The sequence below is a fragment of the Cervus elaphus genome, chromosome 7 (genome assembly GCF_910594005.1).
Source record: "Cervus elaphus chromosome 7, mCerEla1.1, whole genome shotgun sequence".
NCBI lineage: Eukaryota > Metazoa > Chordata > Mammalia > Artiodactyla > Cervidae > Cervus > Cervus elaphus.
In genome coordinates, this window is record NC_057821.1 from 40,269,904 (window position 1) to 40,287,726 (window position 17,823).

The 17,823-nt window shown below is 40.5% G+C and overlaps 1 protein-coding gene across 2 annotated transcripts in view; it reads right to left on the bottom strand.

The window, feature by feature from the left end:
* CAP2 (cyclase associated actin cytoskeleton regulatory protein 2) overlaps nucleotides 1-17,823 on the bottom strand; it is a 127,764-nt gene that overhangs the window by 22,413 nt on the left and 87,528 nt on the right. For both annotated transcript variants that reach the window (XM_043908463.1, XM_043908464.1), the window contains 3 exons: nucleotides 16,600-16,743; nucleotides 16,180-16,265; nucleotides 11,477-11,582 (listed from right to left, as the gene is read on the bottom strand). In XM_043908463.1, the coding sequence (XP_043764398.1) occupies nucleotides 11,477-11,582; nucleotides 16,180-16,265; nucleotides 16,600-16,743 (336 nt within the window). The remainder of the gene's footprint in view (nucleotides 1-11,476; nucleotides 11,583-16,179; nucleotides 16,266-16,599; nucleotides 16,744-17,823) is intronic.

Below are 17,823 nucleotides of genomic sequence, written 5' to 3' on the forward strand. Positions count from 1 at the left end.
AATTTCAGCTCTAAATTTCATGGGAAAGGTCTGGCAAAGCGTCTGTGATTAGCTCTGCTTAAATCAAGGATGCAACTTGGACCATAAGTCTGCGTTTAGCTCTAGGTTATATTCTATGAACGGTTTGTTTTACCTTTAGAAGACAATCTGTACCTTTCCTTCATCTCTTCATAAGAAAAGCTTTTTGCTTAATCGAGTATTAGCTTGCATTTCCTGAGTTTATACCAACTGGGAATTAGGAGCATGCAGATAGCAAGGGACAGAGACAGGGGCAGGGAAGGTATTTGCCACTTCCTATAAGAAAAGGCAAGAACTGACTCCTTGGAAAAGCCCCTGATGCTGGGAAAGATTGAAGGCAGGAGGAGAAGGGGATGACGGAGGATGAGATGGTTGGATGGCATCGCCAATTCGATGGACATGAGTGTGAGCAAGCTCTGGGAGTTGGTGATGGACAGGGAAGCCTGGCGTGCTGCAGTCCATGGGGTCGCAAAGAGTAGAACATGACTGAATGACTGAACTGACTGATAAGATAAGGCACTGTCGATTTCCACTGCCATCGCTTGATAAAAGAAACGAAAGAACAGTATTTACATGGCTCTTAAACAATGAACACAGTATGTAGTTAGTGGTTTAACCCTCTGTAAATTTCACTGTGAAGAAATATGATTACCAATTACTGTGTTCAATTTAGCAAAAGCTTTTGGATATTGTCTGTGTTTAAGGCCCTGTACCAGTCACTGCTGCAGACCTCAGGCAGAGTGGAGAAGGATGATACTTTCAAAAAGCTCTCTCGGAGGAGAGAAGACACGTCTGTGCTCCCGGGCAACAAGAACCTAGCTCTTAGCCTTCGCGTCTCTGCTCAGCCTGTGCCTTTGTTGGGAAGGCTCTCACACAATTTACTCTCTGGAAAATTCTTACAAATTCTTCAAGGCTCAACTCAAAGTTCTCTTCTTTTTGTAGGCTTTCTGGAACTCTTCTAAGAGGAAGTTTTCTGTTTCCCTATTGCAAGGACCTCTTAGGAACACCCTTTATTATAAGACTTCACATTAAGAGCGAAATTATTTGTCTGTGGGTTCAGGCTTGGTCATCTCTTGAGCTGGAGCTCTGAAAAACCACTCATTATTCATCTTAATGTCACCAGTAATGCGCCCAGGGCCTGAAACACGGTAGGTGCTTCATAAATATTTACTGAAGTGAACAAGTAACTGCTTTATAAGGTAGAAAGTGCTGAACATCATAAGAGAAGTACAGATTTTAGGAAGTACTAAAGAAGTCTGTTCCAGCTAGGAAGGGCTAAATGATAAGCCGGGGGAGGTCAGAGAGGGTTCTTGGAGGGAAGGTCGTTCGAAATAGACCCTGAAAGATAGTTGGATCCGATTTGACAGGGGGAAGCAAGAGGAAGGGGATTCCAGGAGGAGGGTACATGAGCACTGTCATTACAATGAACAAATGCAACTGAATTGTTACTAATCACCCAAGAACTTACAGATCCATTTAAGCACTGTCTTTCAAAGCACTAGCTTCTGAGGCGACACCCTTGTTTGATGAAACTACCAGTACTCAAAATTTTATTTTAGGACTGCCTTCAGACTGTTTGCAGAAACAAACACACACACCAAATAATCACTTATGCCTTTGTATTCTGCTCCTTTTGACCAAAGAGTATTACCTGAATTAACCCATCTCCAAAGAGGGTCTCAATAGCTTTTGGTCATTTGAAAAGATAAAATTCACCTGTAAAGAAGGAAAAATTGCTCCACTTAGTATCCCAAGAAGGATGGGCCAAAAAGTTCATCTGCCATTGTCTTTCTCCTTGGAGGTGGGGAGGGACAAGGAGGTGGATAAAGCCGTTCAGTCCCGGCAGCAATTATTAGGAAGCAGAGGCTTTCCCCTGGGAGTGAAGGCTAAAAGGCTGGACCCAGAGGTGTGGCACCACAGGGGTGAATGAAAACTTGGGGGGCAGCGAGTGGGGATATTGTATAATAGCTTGCTCTAGGCTGGGACTGAAAGCTAAGTTCACTCAAAGTCTCCTCCTATCCAGGCACCACCTAGCTCTGCTCCAGGAATCACTTCTGCCTGCACCTTAAAGCCACAACCTCCTGACTGTGAAGGGCTGGAGGACAGAGTAGTCAATAGAACACCCTCAATTATACCACTGTCTTCAACATTAACATCTTAAAGAATCTGAAATGCACACATCTTAATTAAAATATTCCCGAGGTGATGATTTCAATAAATTGAGAACATTTATTAAGTTGCTGGCCCAAGGGTTTGGAGAGTTTGAATTCTTGGTTATGAAAAAGTCCTAGTTAATAAAATAATCTTCATCATTAAATTAGGCAGTTTCAAAAGTCACTACTGGGTTGATTTAGGGAGATGAAGATTTAAATACTCTAAAAATATTTATGAATTCTGATTGACTAACAAAACTCAAAGGTATTTATGAGATAATAAAAATAGTCCTAAATATAAAAAGCTTGCGTACAGCTTCATAGTACAGTTAACTCTAAACTACTGTTTATGAAATTGTAGATATTTTATTTCTGACTTACACTTATTCTACTAAAGATACAGTAAAGGTAAAAATAAAATCCACGAATAATACCCAAATTTCAAAAGGCAGAGATTGAAGCTATAAGTAATAATCCTTCAAATCAGACACCTGGTCTATAAATAATGAAGAGATCATTACACAGTCTTTCTTCCATCCTTATCCTCCCCCAGCTGTCATAGTTGATAGGCCAGCCTGTTGTTCTTAGAGCTTTAGACCCTGGACACTTAGCTCTCCCCCTCTTTCTCTGTTTCTTTGATTTATTCCATTCTCTAAGTAACAGTGTACCACAGGGTTTTATCCTTCATCATACTCTCTTTTTTTTTCTGTCTTCTCTTTGAAATATTTAATTATCATCTCTAAGTCTCCCCTTTCACTGAATTTCAGACCTGCATTTTACCTGCCTGCTTCACCTCCCCATCAAGATGGACATCTCACCTGTGCCTCAAATGCAACATGGTGAAAACTCAGGTGAAGAGTTTTCTTGCTCTCAAAGTACTTAGCTCATGTCCTATGGGCATGTGCTGCATTCTCTGCTAAGAACTGCCCTTGCCTTTACTGTCAATTAGGGAACTCCTACTCATCCTTTAGGACCTAAATCAGTATACCTGAAACTAATATAATATTATAAGTCAACTACACTTCAATGAAAACAGAACAGAATAACAATCACAACAACCCCGACCCCAAACAAAACAAACAAAACACAAGACTCAAATCAAATGTAGCCCTCTGTTGCCCTGCCTACCCACCAGGAAGTCTAATTAACAAGGTTTACTGTCCAACATGGGCTTTCCGGGTGGTGCTAGTGGTAAAGAATCCGCCTGCTAATGCAGGAGATGTGGGAGACTTGGGTTCGATTCCTGGGTTGGGGAGATCCCCTGGAGGAGAGCATGGCAACCCACTCCAGTATTCTTGCCTGGAAAATCCCCATGGACAGAGAAACCTAGTGGGCTACAATCCATAGGGTCACAAAGAGTTGGATATGACTGAAGGGACTTAGCACACACACACACTTGGTGATCTAGAGGTTAAGACTTCACCTTCCAATGCAGGGAGTATGAGTTCTTCAGGCAAGAATACTGGAGTGGGTTGCCATGACTCATGGAAGTCCCCTAATTTCTGCAGGCTCTTTCAAGCTGAACTCAGACCCTTTCCACTTAACTTCATTATCAGTGCATTTAGAGTTCCTTTGTCAGTCAGTTCAGTTAAGTTGCTCAGTTGTGTCCGACTCTTTGCAACCCATGGACTGCAGCACGCCAGGCTTCCTGATCCATCACCAACTCCCGGAGCTTGCTCAAACTTATGTCCATCGAGTCGATGATGCCATCCAACCATCTCATCCTCTGTTGTCCCCTTCTCCTCCTGCCTTCAATCCTTCCCAGAATCTGGGTCTTTTCTAGTGAGTCAGTTCGTCGAATCAGGTGGCCAAAGTATTGGAGCTTCAGCTTCAGCATCGGTCCTCCAATGAATATTCAGGACTGATTTCCTTTAGGATGGACTGGCTTGATCTACTTGCAGTCCAAGGGACACTCAAGAGTCTTCTCTAACACCACAGTTCAAAAGCATCAATTCTTCGGCGCTCAGCTTTCTTTATGGTCCAACTCTCACATCCATACATGACTACTGGAAAAACCATAGCTTTGACTAGATGGACCTTTGTCGGCAAAGTAATGTCTCTGCTTTTTAATACTCTGTCTAGGTTGGTCACAGCTTTTCTTTCAAGGAGCAAGTGTCTTTTAATTTCATGGCTGCAGTCACCATCTGCAGTGATTTTGGAGTCCAAGAAAATAAAGTCTCTCACTGTTTCCAATCTACTTGCCATGAAGTGATGGGACTGGATGCCATGATCTTAGTTTTCTGAATGTTGAGTTTTAAGCCAACTTTTTCACTCTCCTCTTGCACTTTCATCAAGAGGCTCTTCAGTTCCTCTTTGCTTTCTGACATAAGGGTGGTGTCATTTGCATATCTGAGGTTATTGATATTTCTCCCAGCAATCTTGATTCCAGCTTCTGCTTTATCCAGCCCAGCATTTTGCATGATGTACTCTTCATATAAGTTAAATAAGCAGGATGACAATATATAGCCTTGATGTACTCCTTTCCCAATTTGGAACCAGTCTGTTGTTCCATGTCCAGTTCTAACTGTTGCTTCTTGACCTGCATACATATTTCTCAGGAGGCAGGTAAGGTGGTCTGGAATTCCCATCTCTTGAAGAATTTTTCACAGTCTGTTGTGATCCACACAATCAAAGGTTTTGGCATAGTAAATGAAGCAGAAGTAGATGTTTTTCTGGAATTCTCTTGCTTTTTCTATGATCCACTGGATGCTAGCAATTTGATCTCTGGTTCCTCTGCCTTTGCTAAATCCAGCTTGAACATCTGGAAGTTCTTGGTTCACATACTGTTGAAGCCTGGCTTGGAAAATTTTGAGCATTGCTTTGCTACCGTGTGAGATAAGGGCAATTGTGCGGTAGTTTGAACATTCTTTGGCATTGCCTTTCTTTGGTATTGAAATGAAAACTGACCTTTTCCAGTCTTGTGGCCATGCTGAGTTTTCCAAATTTGCTGGCATATTGAGTGTAGCACTTTCACGGCATCATCTTTTAGGATTTGAAATAGCTCAGCTGGAATTCCATCACCTCCACTAGTGATGCTTCCTAAGGCCCACTTCCCTTCACACTCCAGGATGTCTGGCTCTAGGTGAGTGATCACACCATTGTGGTTATCTGGGTCATTAAGATCTTTTTTGTATAGTTCTTCTATGTATTCTTGCCATCTCTTCTTAATATCTTCTGTTAAGTCCATATTGCTTCTGTCCTTTATTGTGCCTATCTGTATGAAATGCTCCCTTGGCATCTCTAATTTTCAGTCAAGAACACACCTAACTCCTTCTGAGCAGTCTAGATCTCTTCCACAGTAGAATGAAAGGAACTGGCTACCCAAAGCCTCCCCAAGGAGCTAAAAACTCAGGAGTAATTACTAGACTGACCACCACTGTGGTCAGGAGACTGGAGAGAGCCACTCTCCACAGACCCAAAGAAGAAATCAATGAGCTTGTGGTCCAGACAAACAACACATTGGCTGAAGTATCACCTATTTACTTTGATTATTAAACCTATGGCATAGATTTGGTACAAGTTCTAAATGAAAATTTTGATATAAAAAAGATTGAGGACAATTTTTGCTTGTAAAAATCAAGAAGAAACCAGAGAGGTTTCTTCTTCAACCAGAAGACTTGAAAATTTACGAGACATACATATTTAATGATGTGCTACAGACTCTACATTATTTATGAGTCAGGCTACCCTCTGGCTGTGTTTTAATTTGATCACCAGCTAACTGTTAAACTTTTGCTCTGTTAATGGACATCTGGCCTTTACATTGAGAAATAGGTTGAAAAGAAATATCTACCTGGAGGAAAAGAAGTGATCATAGAATATCCTAAAAAACCAAATCCCACCTTGTCTAATTGTGACCACTGCTGGTGATTTCATTCACCAGAGGTTCAGGGGAGATTAGGATGGTTGACACCTGGTATACTGGATAGACTTTACTAATTCTTTGTTTTTTATTTAGATTTTTTTCCAATGTGGACCATTTCTAAAGTCTTCATTGAATGTGCTACAATATTGCTACTGTTTTATGTTTTGGTTTTTTGGACATGAGGCACCTGAGATCATAGCTCCCTGACTAGGGATTGAACCCACAGCCCCTGCATTGGAAGCTAAAGTCATAACCACTGGACTGCAAGTGGAAGCCCCTGAGGATAGATTTTAAAAATCCACATTATTAACAGAAAGAATCAAATCACCACAACACAAGGCTTCATACACATTCATCTATGTATAGTTTTATTCTATTCTATAAATAATTATACCCTGGCTGTTCTCAAAACTAATTTGAAAAGACACATAAAAGGACAAAAATATGTCAACAAATTTCACACCAGAAGGTTAAGAAAACAACCATGCTGTATCCTATTCACAGAATTCCTTTCATGACCTTTTCCTGGCTAGATCTACAGAGAACAGAATAAAAGTTGGAACGCTGATCTGGACAATTCATGGAAAGAATCAGTTATTTCGGTCATTATAAGTGTAAAGATTAGGTCTGCCTTCTTTTAGCTTATCTGGTTTGCAGGAACTGCCAACCAATATTACAAATCTGACCAACTTCACAGGATAATATATAACAGTGTCTCTAACAGGGTTCCTGCCAAAAGATCAATTTATTCAACAAAGTGCATTTGAAACCCAGTGCTGAGGAGACTAAATGAATATGGAGAAAGAGTTCCCAATAATTAAACTAACTGAAAACTGCAAGTCATTTCTGGTGTAGAGTTTTTCTAGTCCATGGTCATGTGAAGAAATGCTTACAGAACGAGAAGATTCCATTTACCACAGTAAATGTAACAAGAAATTCCAGATACATTACTAAACAGCTGCTTCTTCCCCTCAAACACACCCATCCCGACGCCAACACACTCGTGCACACACACATGGACCTTCTCTCCAATCACGGTCCCGAAAGATTGCTGGCCTCAAAGATTTATATTTTGTGGGACAACTGAAGGGAGCAACAGTTGTCTGGCACAGCTGCAGTCTGAATGCAAAGGCTGGATGGTGGAAGCAGTATGTTCAGTTCCAACTGTTAACTCAAGGGAAAGATTTCTCAGAGTAATGTACACTTAGAAACTCAGCCCAGAGCAGCATGTGGTTGGTCACTCAAACCCCACAGAGCTCAAATCTCAAGGGCCAATCTGAAAACAGAAGAAACGGGCGGTTCCTCAAAATACTTGAGATGTTCATAACCATAAGCCTTTCGACTTTGCCCATTGAGATGGAATGGGTTCCTTAAAACTTCTGAATACTGTAGTGTCAATGAAGGCCAACACCCCACCTTTCTGCATTCTCTCTGATCCTTATCGTTTTAGAAATACATACTTTTTGCAGAGTTGTGATCAGTGGGCAAATAAAAGAAATTATTTTTACTCATTTTTTCCTCCCAAAGACTATTTTATCAGATAATTCTAATAGCCTTTTCCTTCCTCTTTGCAAGAATGCTGTGATACTCAGGGAATGAACTCATGGTTGGTGACCAGGGAGGAAGGGTGGAGGAAAAGAGGTAGACTGGGAGTTTGGTATTGACACATACACACTGCTACATTTAAAACAGACAACCGAAAAAGATAAAAAAATAAAAATAAAAAGAAGGTTGTGATACTGGCTATAATTGTTTATGACTTGCTTTTCTGGTAAGTCACCAGGCCATAGTAAGTGAGAAGAAATTAATTTGATCTATGCTAGGGATTATGTTTTAGAACCTTTTATGTGATTTTTTAATAATTTAGATTTAAAATTAAAAACTATAATTTTTATAATATACTTTGTAATAGTTTTTTTAACCTCAACTTTTAGAAGAGGGCAAAAATAACAGGAAGTCTATTTCTATGCAATATCTTAAAGCTTGTCTAAAGATTTTGCACATATGATGTAACTGCTGAGCCAACATTCTCTTATACATTCTTTCCTCACTTTTAGTGTCTGGTCAAAACTTGATCATACGATGTTTCCATGAAAGAAGTGAAGCAGCTGCTCTCCTTTATAACAGTCACCATTTTCAGTAGAATTTGCCCATATCATAACTTATGCTCAATAAATAACAGCTCTCACTATTATTATGGCAATCCATGTCTCCTAATGTATGCACTAAGGATTATATTTTATATAAATAAATAAACATTTAGATGTGAGAGCTGGACCATAAAGAAGGCTGAGTGCCAAAGAATTGATGCTCTTGAACTGTGGTGCTAAAGAAGACTCTTGAAAGCCCCTTGGACTGCAAGGAGATCAAGCCAGTCAATTCCTAAAGGAAATCAACCCTGAATATCCATTGGAAGGACTGATGCTGAACCTGAAGCTCCAATACTTTGGCCATCTGATACAAAGAGCCAACTCACTGGAAAAGCCCTGATGCTGGGAAAGACTGAAGGCAGGATGAGAAGGAGATGGTTGGATGGCATCACTGAGTCAATGGGCATGAGTCTGAGCAAACTCTGGGAGACAGTGATGCACAGGGAAGCCTGGCATTCTGCAGTCCATGGGGTTGCAAAGAGTTGGACATGACTGAGTGACTGAACAACAAAATAAATATTTATACTTATATAAATATAACATTTGTTTCATAACATGTTTTTCAAATTGATCATGATGTCAATTTGTGGGTCTCAGCCAGGATTTTATTTAAAAAAGAAAGTAAAACACAAAGGAAAATATCTGAATGCATTCCACTTGGTAAGACAAAATATTTTGTGAGACTTGTAGTATTATGGCGGGGGAGGTGTGTGTCTAAAAGGTATTTCTTACTATGGGGTGCCTTTACAAGTTTCAAGCTCATTGTTACAAAGTATATATTTCTAAAGAACATAATGTAAAGATAGGTATTTACTCTGGAACAAAGGAAAACAACCACATTTACTTTTCTGTAACAGTCGATCCTTCTCTTTTATATTCAAAGCACAATTACTCAGCTTTTTACATTGCATTAGAGGTATTCAAACCATTTAAAAAGTAATTTTCCATTCATTTTCCATGAGCACTATTAGAGAATTAATAGGCCAGCATTTGTTGACACAATTATTTTCCTCAAATGGATTCTCATTCCTTTTCCATTTATCTAACTATGAAATAATAAGACATCCAAGGACTCTTGATATTTAGTTTTCTGTTCTCTCATGATGTCCTATCTCCATGGCAAACAAGTGACAATTCCCTTTTATGACAAACTGATGTATAGCCAAACAGCATTTCATTGGAAATTATGAAAAATAATTCTAATTAATCTATACAAAAAAAAAATAATAATCTATACAAAGACTAACCTACCACATATACTCATCCAAATTAAAACTCTTCAAATGTTTCTGAACTCTCTTCACAGAAATCAAAATATTGTGGGCAGAAGAAAAATAACCAATATGCAATATCTTGCATTTCTTATGGAGAAAACAGGCCAAGTAGGATATAAAAAGAAGCCTCAGTTATTAGAGGTCAAGCGTTGGGGAACAAATACAGGAGTTCCACATTCCATTGAAAAATCACAAACTCTCGCTGGATATTAATCCTATGTTACTGACATCAACATTCAGCATGAGGATTAGTTGCTGGTTATGACTATGGGGAGAGTGAGCATTCTACCTCTAAACTGGATTCACAAATGTGCCACTTTATCTTCCCAACATTTATTCTGGTTAGACAACTGAAAGCTAACATTCATTTTCTCTTTTTCTTTCTTTTTCTAAAAATTAAAAACATTATATATTTATTATTTGTACCAGGTCTTAGTTGTGGCATGTGAACTCTTAGTTGCAGCATGTGGGATCTAATTCTCTGAGCAGGGATCAAACCCGGGCCCCTTTCATTAGGAGTGCAGAGTCTTACCCACTGGACCACCATGGAAGTCCCTAACATTCATTTCAAATGGAAGGAAGTTCCCACAGGAAGCCTTTTCATAATAAGTGCAGAGGTTTTAAAGAGCAGGGAAGATCTTAAGAGTCTCCTAAGTCACAATTTAGTTCAAACTATTTACTGAGTACCTACTCCATGCCAGGCACTATGTGAGGACCTGGAGACACAGATGTTTCCAATCCAGTGGAGAGATCTAAAAACATAAATTTTTACAATTCTATATGCTACAGACTATGCCTGAGGTAAGTTCAAGATGTGAAGGAGGCATAGAGGAAGATCACCGACCCAGACAGGGTGCCAATGGAGATCAATGAAGTTTCTTAAAGAGGTGATGTTAGAACTCAGTCTTAGAGAAAAGAGTTCCCCCGGGAACTTAGGTCATAGCGCATGATACATGTTCATGCTAAGTTGCTACAGCTATGTTCGACTCTTTGCGACGCTATGGACAGCAGGGCTCCTCTGTCTACGGGACTCTCCAGGCAAGAACACTGGAGGGGGTTGCTGCGCCCTCCTCCAGGGGACCTTCCCAGTCCAGGGACTGCACCCATGTCTCTTATGTCTCCTGCATCGGCAGGCAGGTTCTTTACCACGGTGCCACCCGGGAAGATCTAAAACTTGTGTGCTCTTCCATTGGCTGGGAATCGAAGCAGGCCTCCCCCATGGCAGGCGAGGATTCTACCACTGAACCACTAATGCTTATACAATAGATATTCAGGACAGTGCAAATAAGGTTAAACATGAGACTTGCAAAATCTGAAAAACAACAGTGTGATTTGGTTCAATCTAAGCATTGCACGTATTCGGAATTCTGCAGGTAGTTTGGTAGCACTGGATCAGTGAGAGGGGAAGACAAGACAGACAAGGTGAAGAGGGCAAATATCAAATCAGAATCTTCTGTGGGAATTCAAGCTGGAACAGACTCAGGTTGGGGTTTTATCCTAGGACTAGGATACCGTTCAAATCACTAGGATTGCCTAAGCATTGAAAAATACTACTTAGTAAACTTTAAAATGCCAAAAGGAAATTTAAAACATTAAAAAATTATATTCATAATTCTACCTACTTAAAATTACAACTATTTTAAAATCTTGTTTCCTTCAATTTTACTTACACAGTTTCTTAATAAACATGTCATCTTAGAGCTCATTAACTTTTGCACTCTATTACTTAACCATGACTGGTACATCTCATCACCTGTAATCACCATATCTGTTATTTTGAAGGCTGCAGAGCATTCCACTAGGTTCTTACCACTGACAACTCAACCATTTTCTTTTTGTCTGTCATGCAGGCAGTTTCCAGACTTTCCTATGCCAATGGCATTTTTTATAAGCAGCTTCTACATGTATATTTTATCTTATGTTTTCCTTGAGGTAAATTCTAAAATTACCAGGCTACTGAGAATGCATATCTTCATAACCTTTTGTTACCCAGGGGGAACAGGGCTGGGTACTTACTGTTTTGCTCCAAGTAAGGCCTGTGGTGTGGTGTTCCTTGATGTATGCTTGAAGCTCGCTCCAAATGTTCAGATATGACTTCACCCAATCCACATGACGTAGATCACTTTGTCATAAAAGAGAGTGGAAGAGAGGGGAATTAGGATCTAAAATAAAAATTTAACAACACTGGAAGGCATGTGGCAATCCAATAACTAGAGCTCCAGATGACTCTGGAACAACGGTCTTTCTAGTCCAGTAACTGTGAACTGAGCCTGAAAAGAACCTCGAAAGGATATGGTTCAGGTCTGCCCTGGGAGGAGCCGAGTGCCCTGAGGTCTGGTGTGGAGCAGAGAGGCCCGCGGAGAGAGCACCCACCGAACCCAGTCAGTTCATCCTCATGTCATCTCTCACAGGGAGATGAACACAGAGGGGAGATCATTTCTTTCTGTACTGCTTCTGATGCAAAATGAAAAACAATGTGCTTTCAGGCAGGAGAATGGTACTAAAAAGAAAAAAGGTCCTTTGGCTTGTTTTCTAATAATTTGTGGAATTATTCGATTGAAAGTGTAACCAAACTGGAGAATTTTGCACTGATAAGGAAAGTTGCTATAGTAAGAAAAATGATTTCCTACAAATAGGTAACACTCAATAATTGTAAAGGGACAATCACTTAGATTAACCTAAGTTGATACTCATAATGACAATGAAAGCAAGGCAGGGCACAGCCAGTATTTTTATTCCTATTTTACTTAACCAAGAAGTGGTCAAATACTTACCTTTTAAAACTAGATTAACGTATAGAATTGGGAGAACTGTTAGAAACATTAAATTTATGATATAAACAGGCAAAAATAGTTGCATTTCCTTTGGATAATTTCCAACCACACACACCACATTTTTTCTACTTTGAATAAAGTAGTGGTAAATGAGAAAATGATGAAATCTGTTACCAAAAATTTAATCACAAACCTGGGCCATTAATTTGAAGACAATATTGGAAGGAAATCTCTATTATTTCGCCTTTGTCAATAATGATTTGTCTCTGGATATATTTTGCTTTCCTTGAAAAGTTCTAAGTGAAATGAGCATGTTTAGAACTCCAGCATATTAAGTCATGCCATTTAAGAAAAAGAAAATGGGGAACTGAACTCATAACTATCTGCCTCTCAAAAAGGAAAAACATGAGTGATTTTGTTCCACATTTTTAGATTTACTGACTACATTAATCAAATCTATGAAATATTTCATTGTCACTTTCTCTCAATTTTATAGTCAAAACCCCAAATCCACATATTTATCTATTATATGGTATTTAATTCATACATGTGCATATGTATGTATGTATGCACAATACAGTCTGTAGGCATTCTAGAAAAAGCAGGTTGCATATTCAACATACTTCTATTAAAAAGCTTAACACATGAAGTCCAAACCCGGATAGGCAAATTATTTTTCTTTTAACTATTATAGTACCATTTAACTTGAAGAAAGTTCTAGCTAAATGTGTAGTAAGGAATAACAACATGGTCCCTTTTAACCCAAAGACAGACTCTGTGCTTAGTTGTGTCCAATCCTTTGCGACTCTATGGACTGTAGCCCAGCAGACTCCTCTGTCCATGGGGATTCTCCAGGCAAGAATACTGGAGTTGGTAGCCTTTCCCTTCTCCAGGGCATCTTCCCAAATCAGGGATTGAACCCAGGTCTCCCACACTGTAGGCGGATTCTTTACCATCTGTGCCACCAGGGAAGCCCTTGTCTTAGAGACAACAAATTGAGGAGGACTTAACTATACTTCCGGAGCTGACAACTCAGCCTCAGTTCCACTTCCCCTGGAAGAAGCTATGGGAGGGATGGGTGACTTTTAATGACTATGACTCAGAGAAGTTTTACCTCTGGAAAGTCAAAATAATTAACTTGCTCTTTTCATTTATTGACAAAAGAGCTGAGCAGCCAGTCAAGCCAGCTGAAAAGGCTCCACAGATGCAGAGTCCACTGCCCACAGCCCTTCTGTGTAAACCACAAGGAAACCTGCCTTTCTACTCCTCCACCCACGGCTTGTCTGTCAGGCAGGCAGCAGCGAGCCTGCCACACTGGTGATACCTCGTCAATGAGTCCGCAACACCCCGCAGCCCTCACCGAGCCCACAGAAAGTGCAGACACGGCTGGCTCGGGTGTGCACATAAACGGGTGTGAGTAAGCACTTGTGGCGTATTCTGCTTTGTTCAGGTTGGCACTCCTGGAAGCTCCATGGTGACTGAGGACTGAATGCATTTCCCCAGCACACTACAGTCTTCGGTGGTCCAATAAGTTTAAATGGATTGTCCTTGATGCTGTCAGGAGTAGTTTTTCTACCTAATAGCTGGCCAAGACGAACAAATACTAGACTTTCTTTGTTTGTGCACAAAAAAGTGCAAACTCTTAACTCTCTCGGCTGTACGACACCTGGAGAGAATCACTCACACCATGGCCCCCAAGACACACTCAAGTAGGGACTGGGAGGACAGGAGCTGATGAACTGAGATAAAAACAAAAGTGGCTTCCAAGGGTGATGTGCAAAAAGGCAGAGGCTCAGGAGGTGGCTAAGGTGTCCTGAATAGGCAGGTACAGGTGTGTGTCTGTACATCCCAAGAAGGGACTAGGTAAAGAGGTCTTTTATGATGTGGAAGTCACTGTGCGCTACTAATGCTGACATACTTTTGCAACTTAAACTTGTTCTTTCCTGAACTGCTATTTTTATGTGGGCAGATTGTCTTGCATTTCTGACGCCTGTTCTCATTCCTACTGCACAGTTCTGTAGTCTCTAACACAAAGTGGCAACATTTGGAGTTGTATCACTGGGCAGGACTGCCTCAACCACAGTTCTATGGGTGCAGGGAGTCTGTTACTGAGTATCAGAGCTTAAGCGAAACTTCCTCAGGGGGGGAGAGACCTCAGGAGGGAAAAAGGTGTGTTGAAGTCAGAAGTCTCTAGAGCTGCTCTTCCTGGAAGAGCTAGCACAGAATAACTAAGCTCTATGAGAGGAGGAGAGTACTGTGGTTGCTTTTTGTCTTATTCTGTTTAGTATAGTAGCTTTCTGGGATATAACTCATGTCCTAGGCAATTCATCCATTCAAGGCATACCATTCAATAGCTCAGTTTGAACTGTGCACTCATTACCACAGTCAGTTTTAAAACATTTTCATCATCCCCCAAAGAAACCCGATACTCATTAGCAGTTACTCCACATTTCTACCCAATTTCCCCAGCCCTAGACAACTGCTAATCTACTTTCTGTCTTTATGGATTTGCCAATTCTGGAATTTTATATAAATGGAATCATACAATATGTGGTCTTTTGTGTCTGACTTCTTTCACCCAGCATGTTTTCAAGGCTCATCCATACTGCTATTTATTTTTTTAAATGGCTGAATAATATAATCTTGTATGGATATACATTTTACTTATCTATTCATCAGTTGATGGACATTTGGATTGTTTCCACATTTTGCCTACTATAAATAATGCTGCTACGAAATCATGTACATGCGTTTGTGTGGACCTATGGTTTCATTTCTTTTGAAAATACATCTAGAAAAAAAAAAAAAAGGAAAATACATCTAGGAGTGGGATTGCTGAGTGTGACTGGTTTTTTTTTTTTTTTTTTTGGTAGTAAAAAATGTATTGGTAGGTATTTCTTTTCTTTTTTTTTTTGGTATTTCTTTTTTAAAAAAGAATTATTTACTTATTTATTTTGGCCATGCCAGGTCTTAATTGCAGCGTGTGGGATGTAGTTCCCTGACCAGGGATTAAACCTGGGCCTCCTGAACTGGGAGCACAGAATCTTAGCCACTGGACCACCAGGGAAATCCAAGTTGATATTTCTTTATATTTTCCCTCATTCAGTCCCATTTCCAATTCTAGCCCCAGTCTGAGGCTCTCTAGGACCTGTTATTTGTGCTGGAGACTGCATGTCCTTTTCCACTCACTCTCCAGGCAAAACCTGCTGATTCAGCCTCATCTGTGAATTTTCAACAGCTTTCTGGATGGCGGCTGTTCTTATGGATGGGATGTCTCTGTCCACCCAACTGCATTTCATCTGAATGCAAGCTCTGGTCTCCCTCTCACTGACCTGGGTTTATTGTCTCATCTCATTTCTGTTCCTCACTTCTAGTTCCTCTCCTGAAATCCCCTGTCTTCTCTCTGCTCATTCACCAACTCTATTTTGATCAGTGGGCTTCCCTCGTGGCTCAGACGGTAAAAGAATCCACCTGCAATGCAATAGACCAGGGTTCGATCCCTAGGTTGGCAAGATCATCCCCTGGAGGAGGAAATGGCAACCCACTCCAGTATTCTTGCTTCAGGAGTCTCATGGACAGAGGAGCCTGGCAGGCTACAGTCAGACACTACTGAGTGACTAACACTCACTCAAGTTTTGTCCATTTAGGGCTGGGCCATCACAAACCTCTCCTTATTGTGGGGATAGGTAACAGAGTGACATGCATCCCTGTGGCGAGAGTTTACTCATTACCAGAGAATTGAGGCAAGACTTTCTAAAACACACATATTATCTGGATCATTGATTTCACTTTCTACTTTGCTTCACCTACAAAGATGGGATTTTTCCTTAATGTTTATAGTCAAGTAGCCTTTGAAAGGAATCAGCAATGAACTGTATGAAGTCTGGGGACAAATGTTTAACAAACAATCAATTGAAGATTTGGTCAGTAAAAGAAGGTACGTACCTGTGTTTGTAGTCCTTTAAGACCCTGTTAGTGTAAAAGGTGGCCGCGTCGTTCATTTCCTTGACATAAGGACCAGGTTTGGGGGACTGAGAGAAGAGGGCCATCACCCAAGCATAGAAAGAAAAAAAATATAGGATAAGAAAGAAAATGCCTTAAAGAAGAAGAGAAGCAACGGAGATGTCAACTGGAAAACTGGAGACAAATTTTGTTCTGTAAGGATCAGTGAAACGCTTCCTGCATCTCAGAACACAAAGCCCCGAACTTCAAGTGGGGATAAGAAAGAGCTGCTGTGTTCAGCCTGAAAGGAATCTTCCTTTCACTGAAGGATGAAGGATGAAGGAGGCTGGAGGTGGCCATGAGTTTTCCCAAACACTCCAAAAACTCGCCGAGGCGCAGGGGCGACATTCCAGCCAGACTCACCACGGCTATCCACCCAAGGGCGGGAATGCTTTCGCTGACGGCTGAGAGATGATTAAACATCGTACTCCCCCGGTTCCTCTCTCTGAAAGTCTGGATCTCCTGAATCTTTTCCGATATTGGTTTCAGAAGTGCAGCCACGTCGTTCTGTAAGCAAACATGGAGCACTGTTACTGAGGACAGACAGAAACATTGTGCCTCCATTCACGCTGACCTAAGCAGGACTCGGCACTTGTCAGGGGCTTTCAGAATAGAGCGGATTTTTTTTTTTCCTTATGGCCATACTGTATTTTCACTCTCTGAAGTATGAAAATTGCATGGATTTCTTACATTATTAATACTGCTTCCGTAGGAATCGAAAAATATCTAGCCATAAAGTATGGCCCCTGTTTTGAAGACTTCTGAATGCAACACAATGAAATTGAGTGCAGATCAAGTTATATTTTCTAATGGAACACATAGATAATCACCTAATGGAATGATCAGAATAACACACACCTAAAATTGGGATAGGTAGAGGTTAGCAAACGGATATCTTCCTATTCCTGTGATGTGAGGGAGGGACAGTCCTTGGTTTTTACCATAATTACAATAACCCATGCAAAAAAAAATGGAATTCTTTCACTGAGGTTCTTTGTAAGAAAGTGATGGCTTACGATATTTATGTTGGGCTGGTCCAAAAGACTAAGATGTTATGGGAAAAGCCCAAAGGAACTTTTTGGCCAACCCAGTAAGTGATCTCCAAGGTTTCTTGCAGTTTAAAAGTCTCTGAATGACAAGATTCACTGACCAGCTCTTTCCTATCACGTATCAGTGATACAAATGCAAGCAAAACTCTTTCCAATTGAGATCTGCAGGTGGACAGAGGAATATTTTTCTTTGGGAGAAACAGAAATACAGGGAAAGAAAGCAAAGTGTTCTTAAAGTTCTCAGTGGGCTTTTATTTCTTCTGCTTAATTGAGAAATAATTGACCTACATCACTGTATAAGTTTAAGGTGTTCAGTTCAGTTCAGTTGCTCAGTTGTGTCCAACTCTTTGCGACCCATGAACCGCAGCACACCAGGCCTCCCTTGTCCATCACCAACTCCCGAAGTCCACCCAAACCCATGTCCATTGAGTCGGTGATGTCATCCAACCATCTTATCCTCTATTGTCCCCTTCTCCTCCTGCCTTCAATCTTTCCCAATATCAGGGTCTTTTCAAATGAGTCAGATTTTCGCATCAAG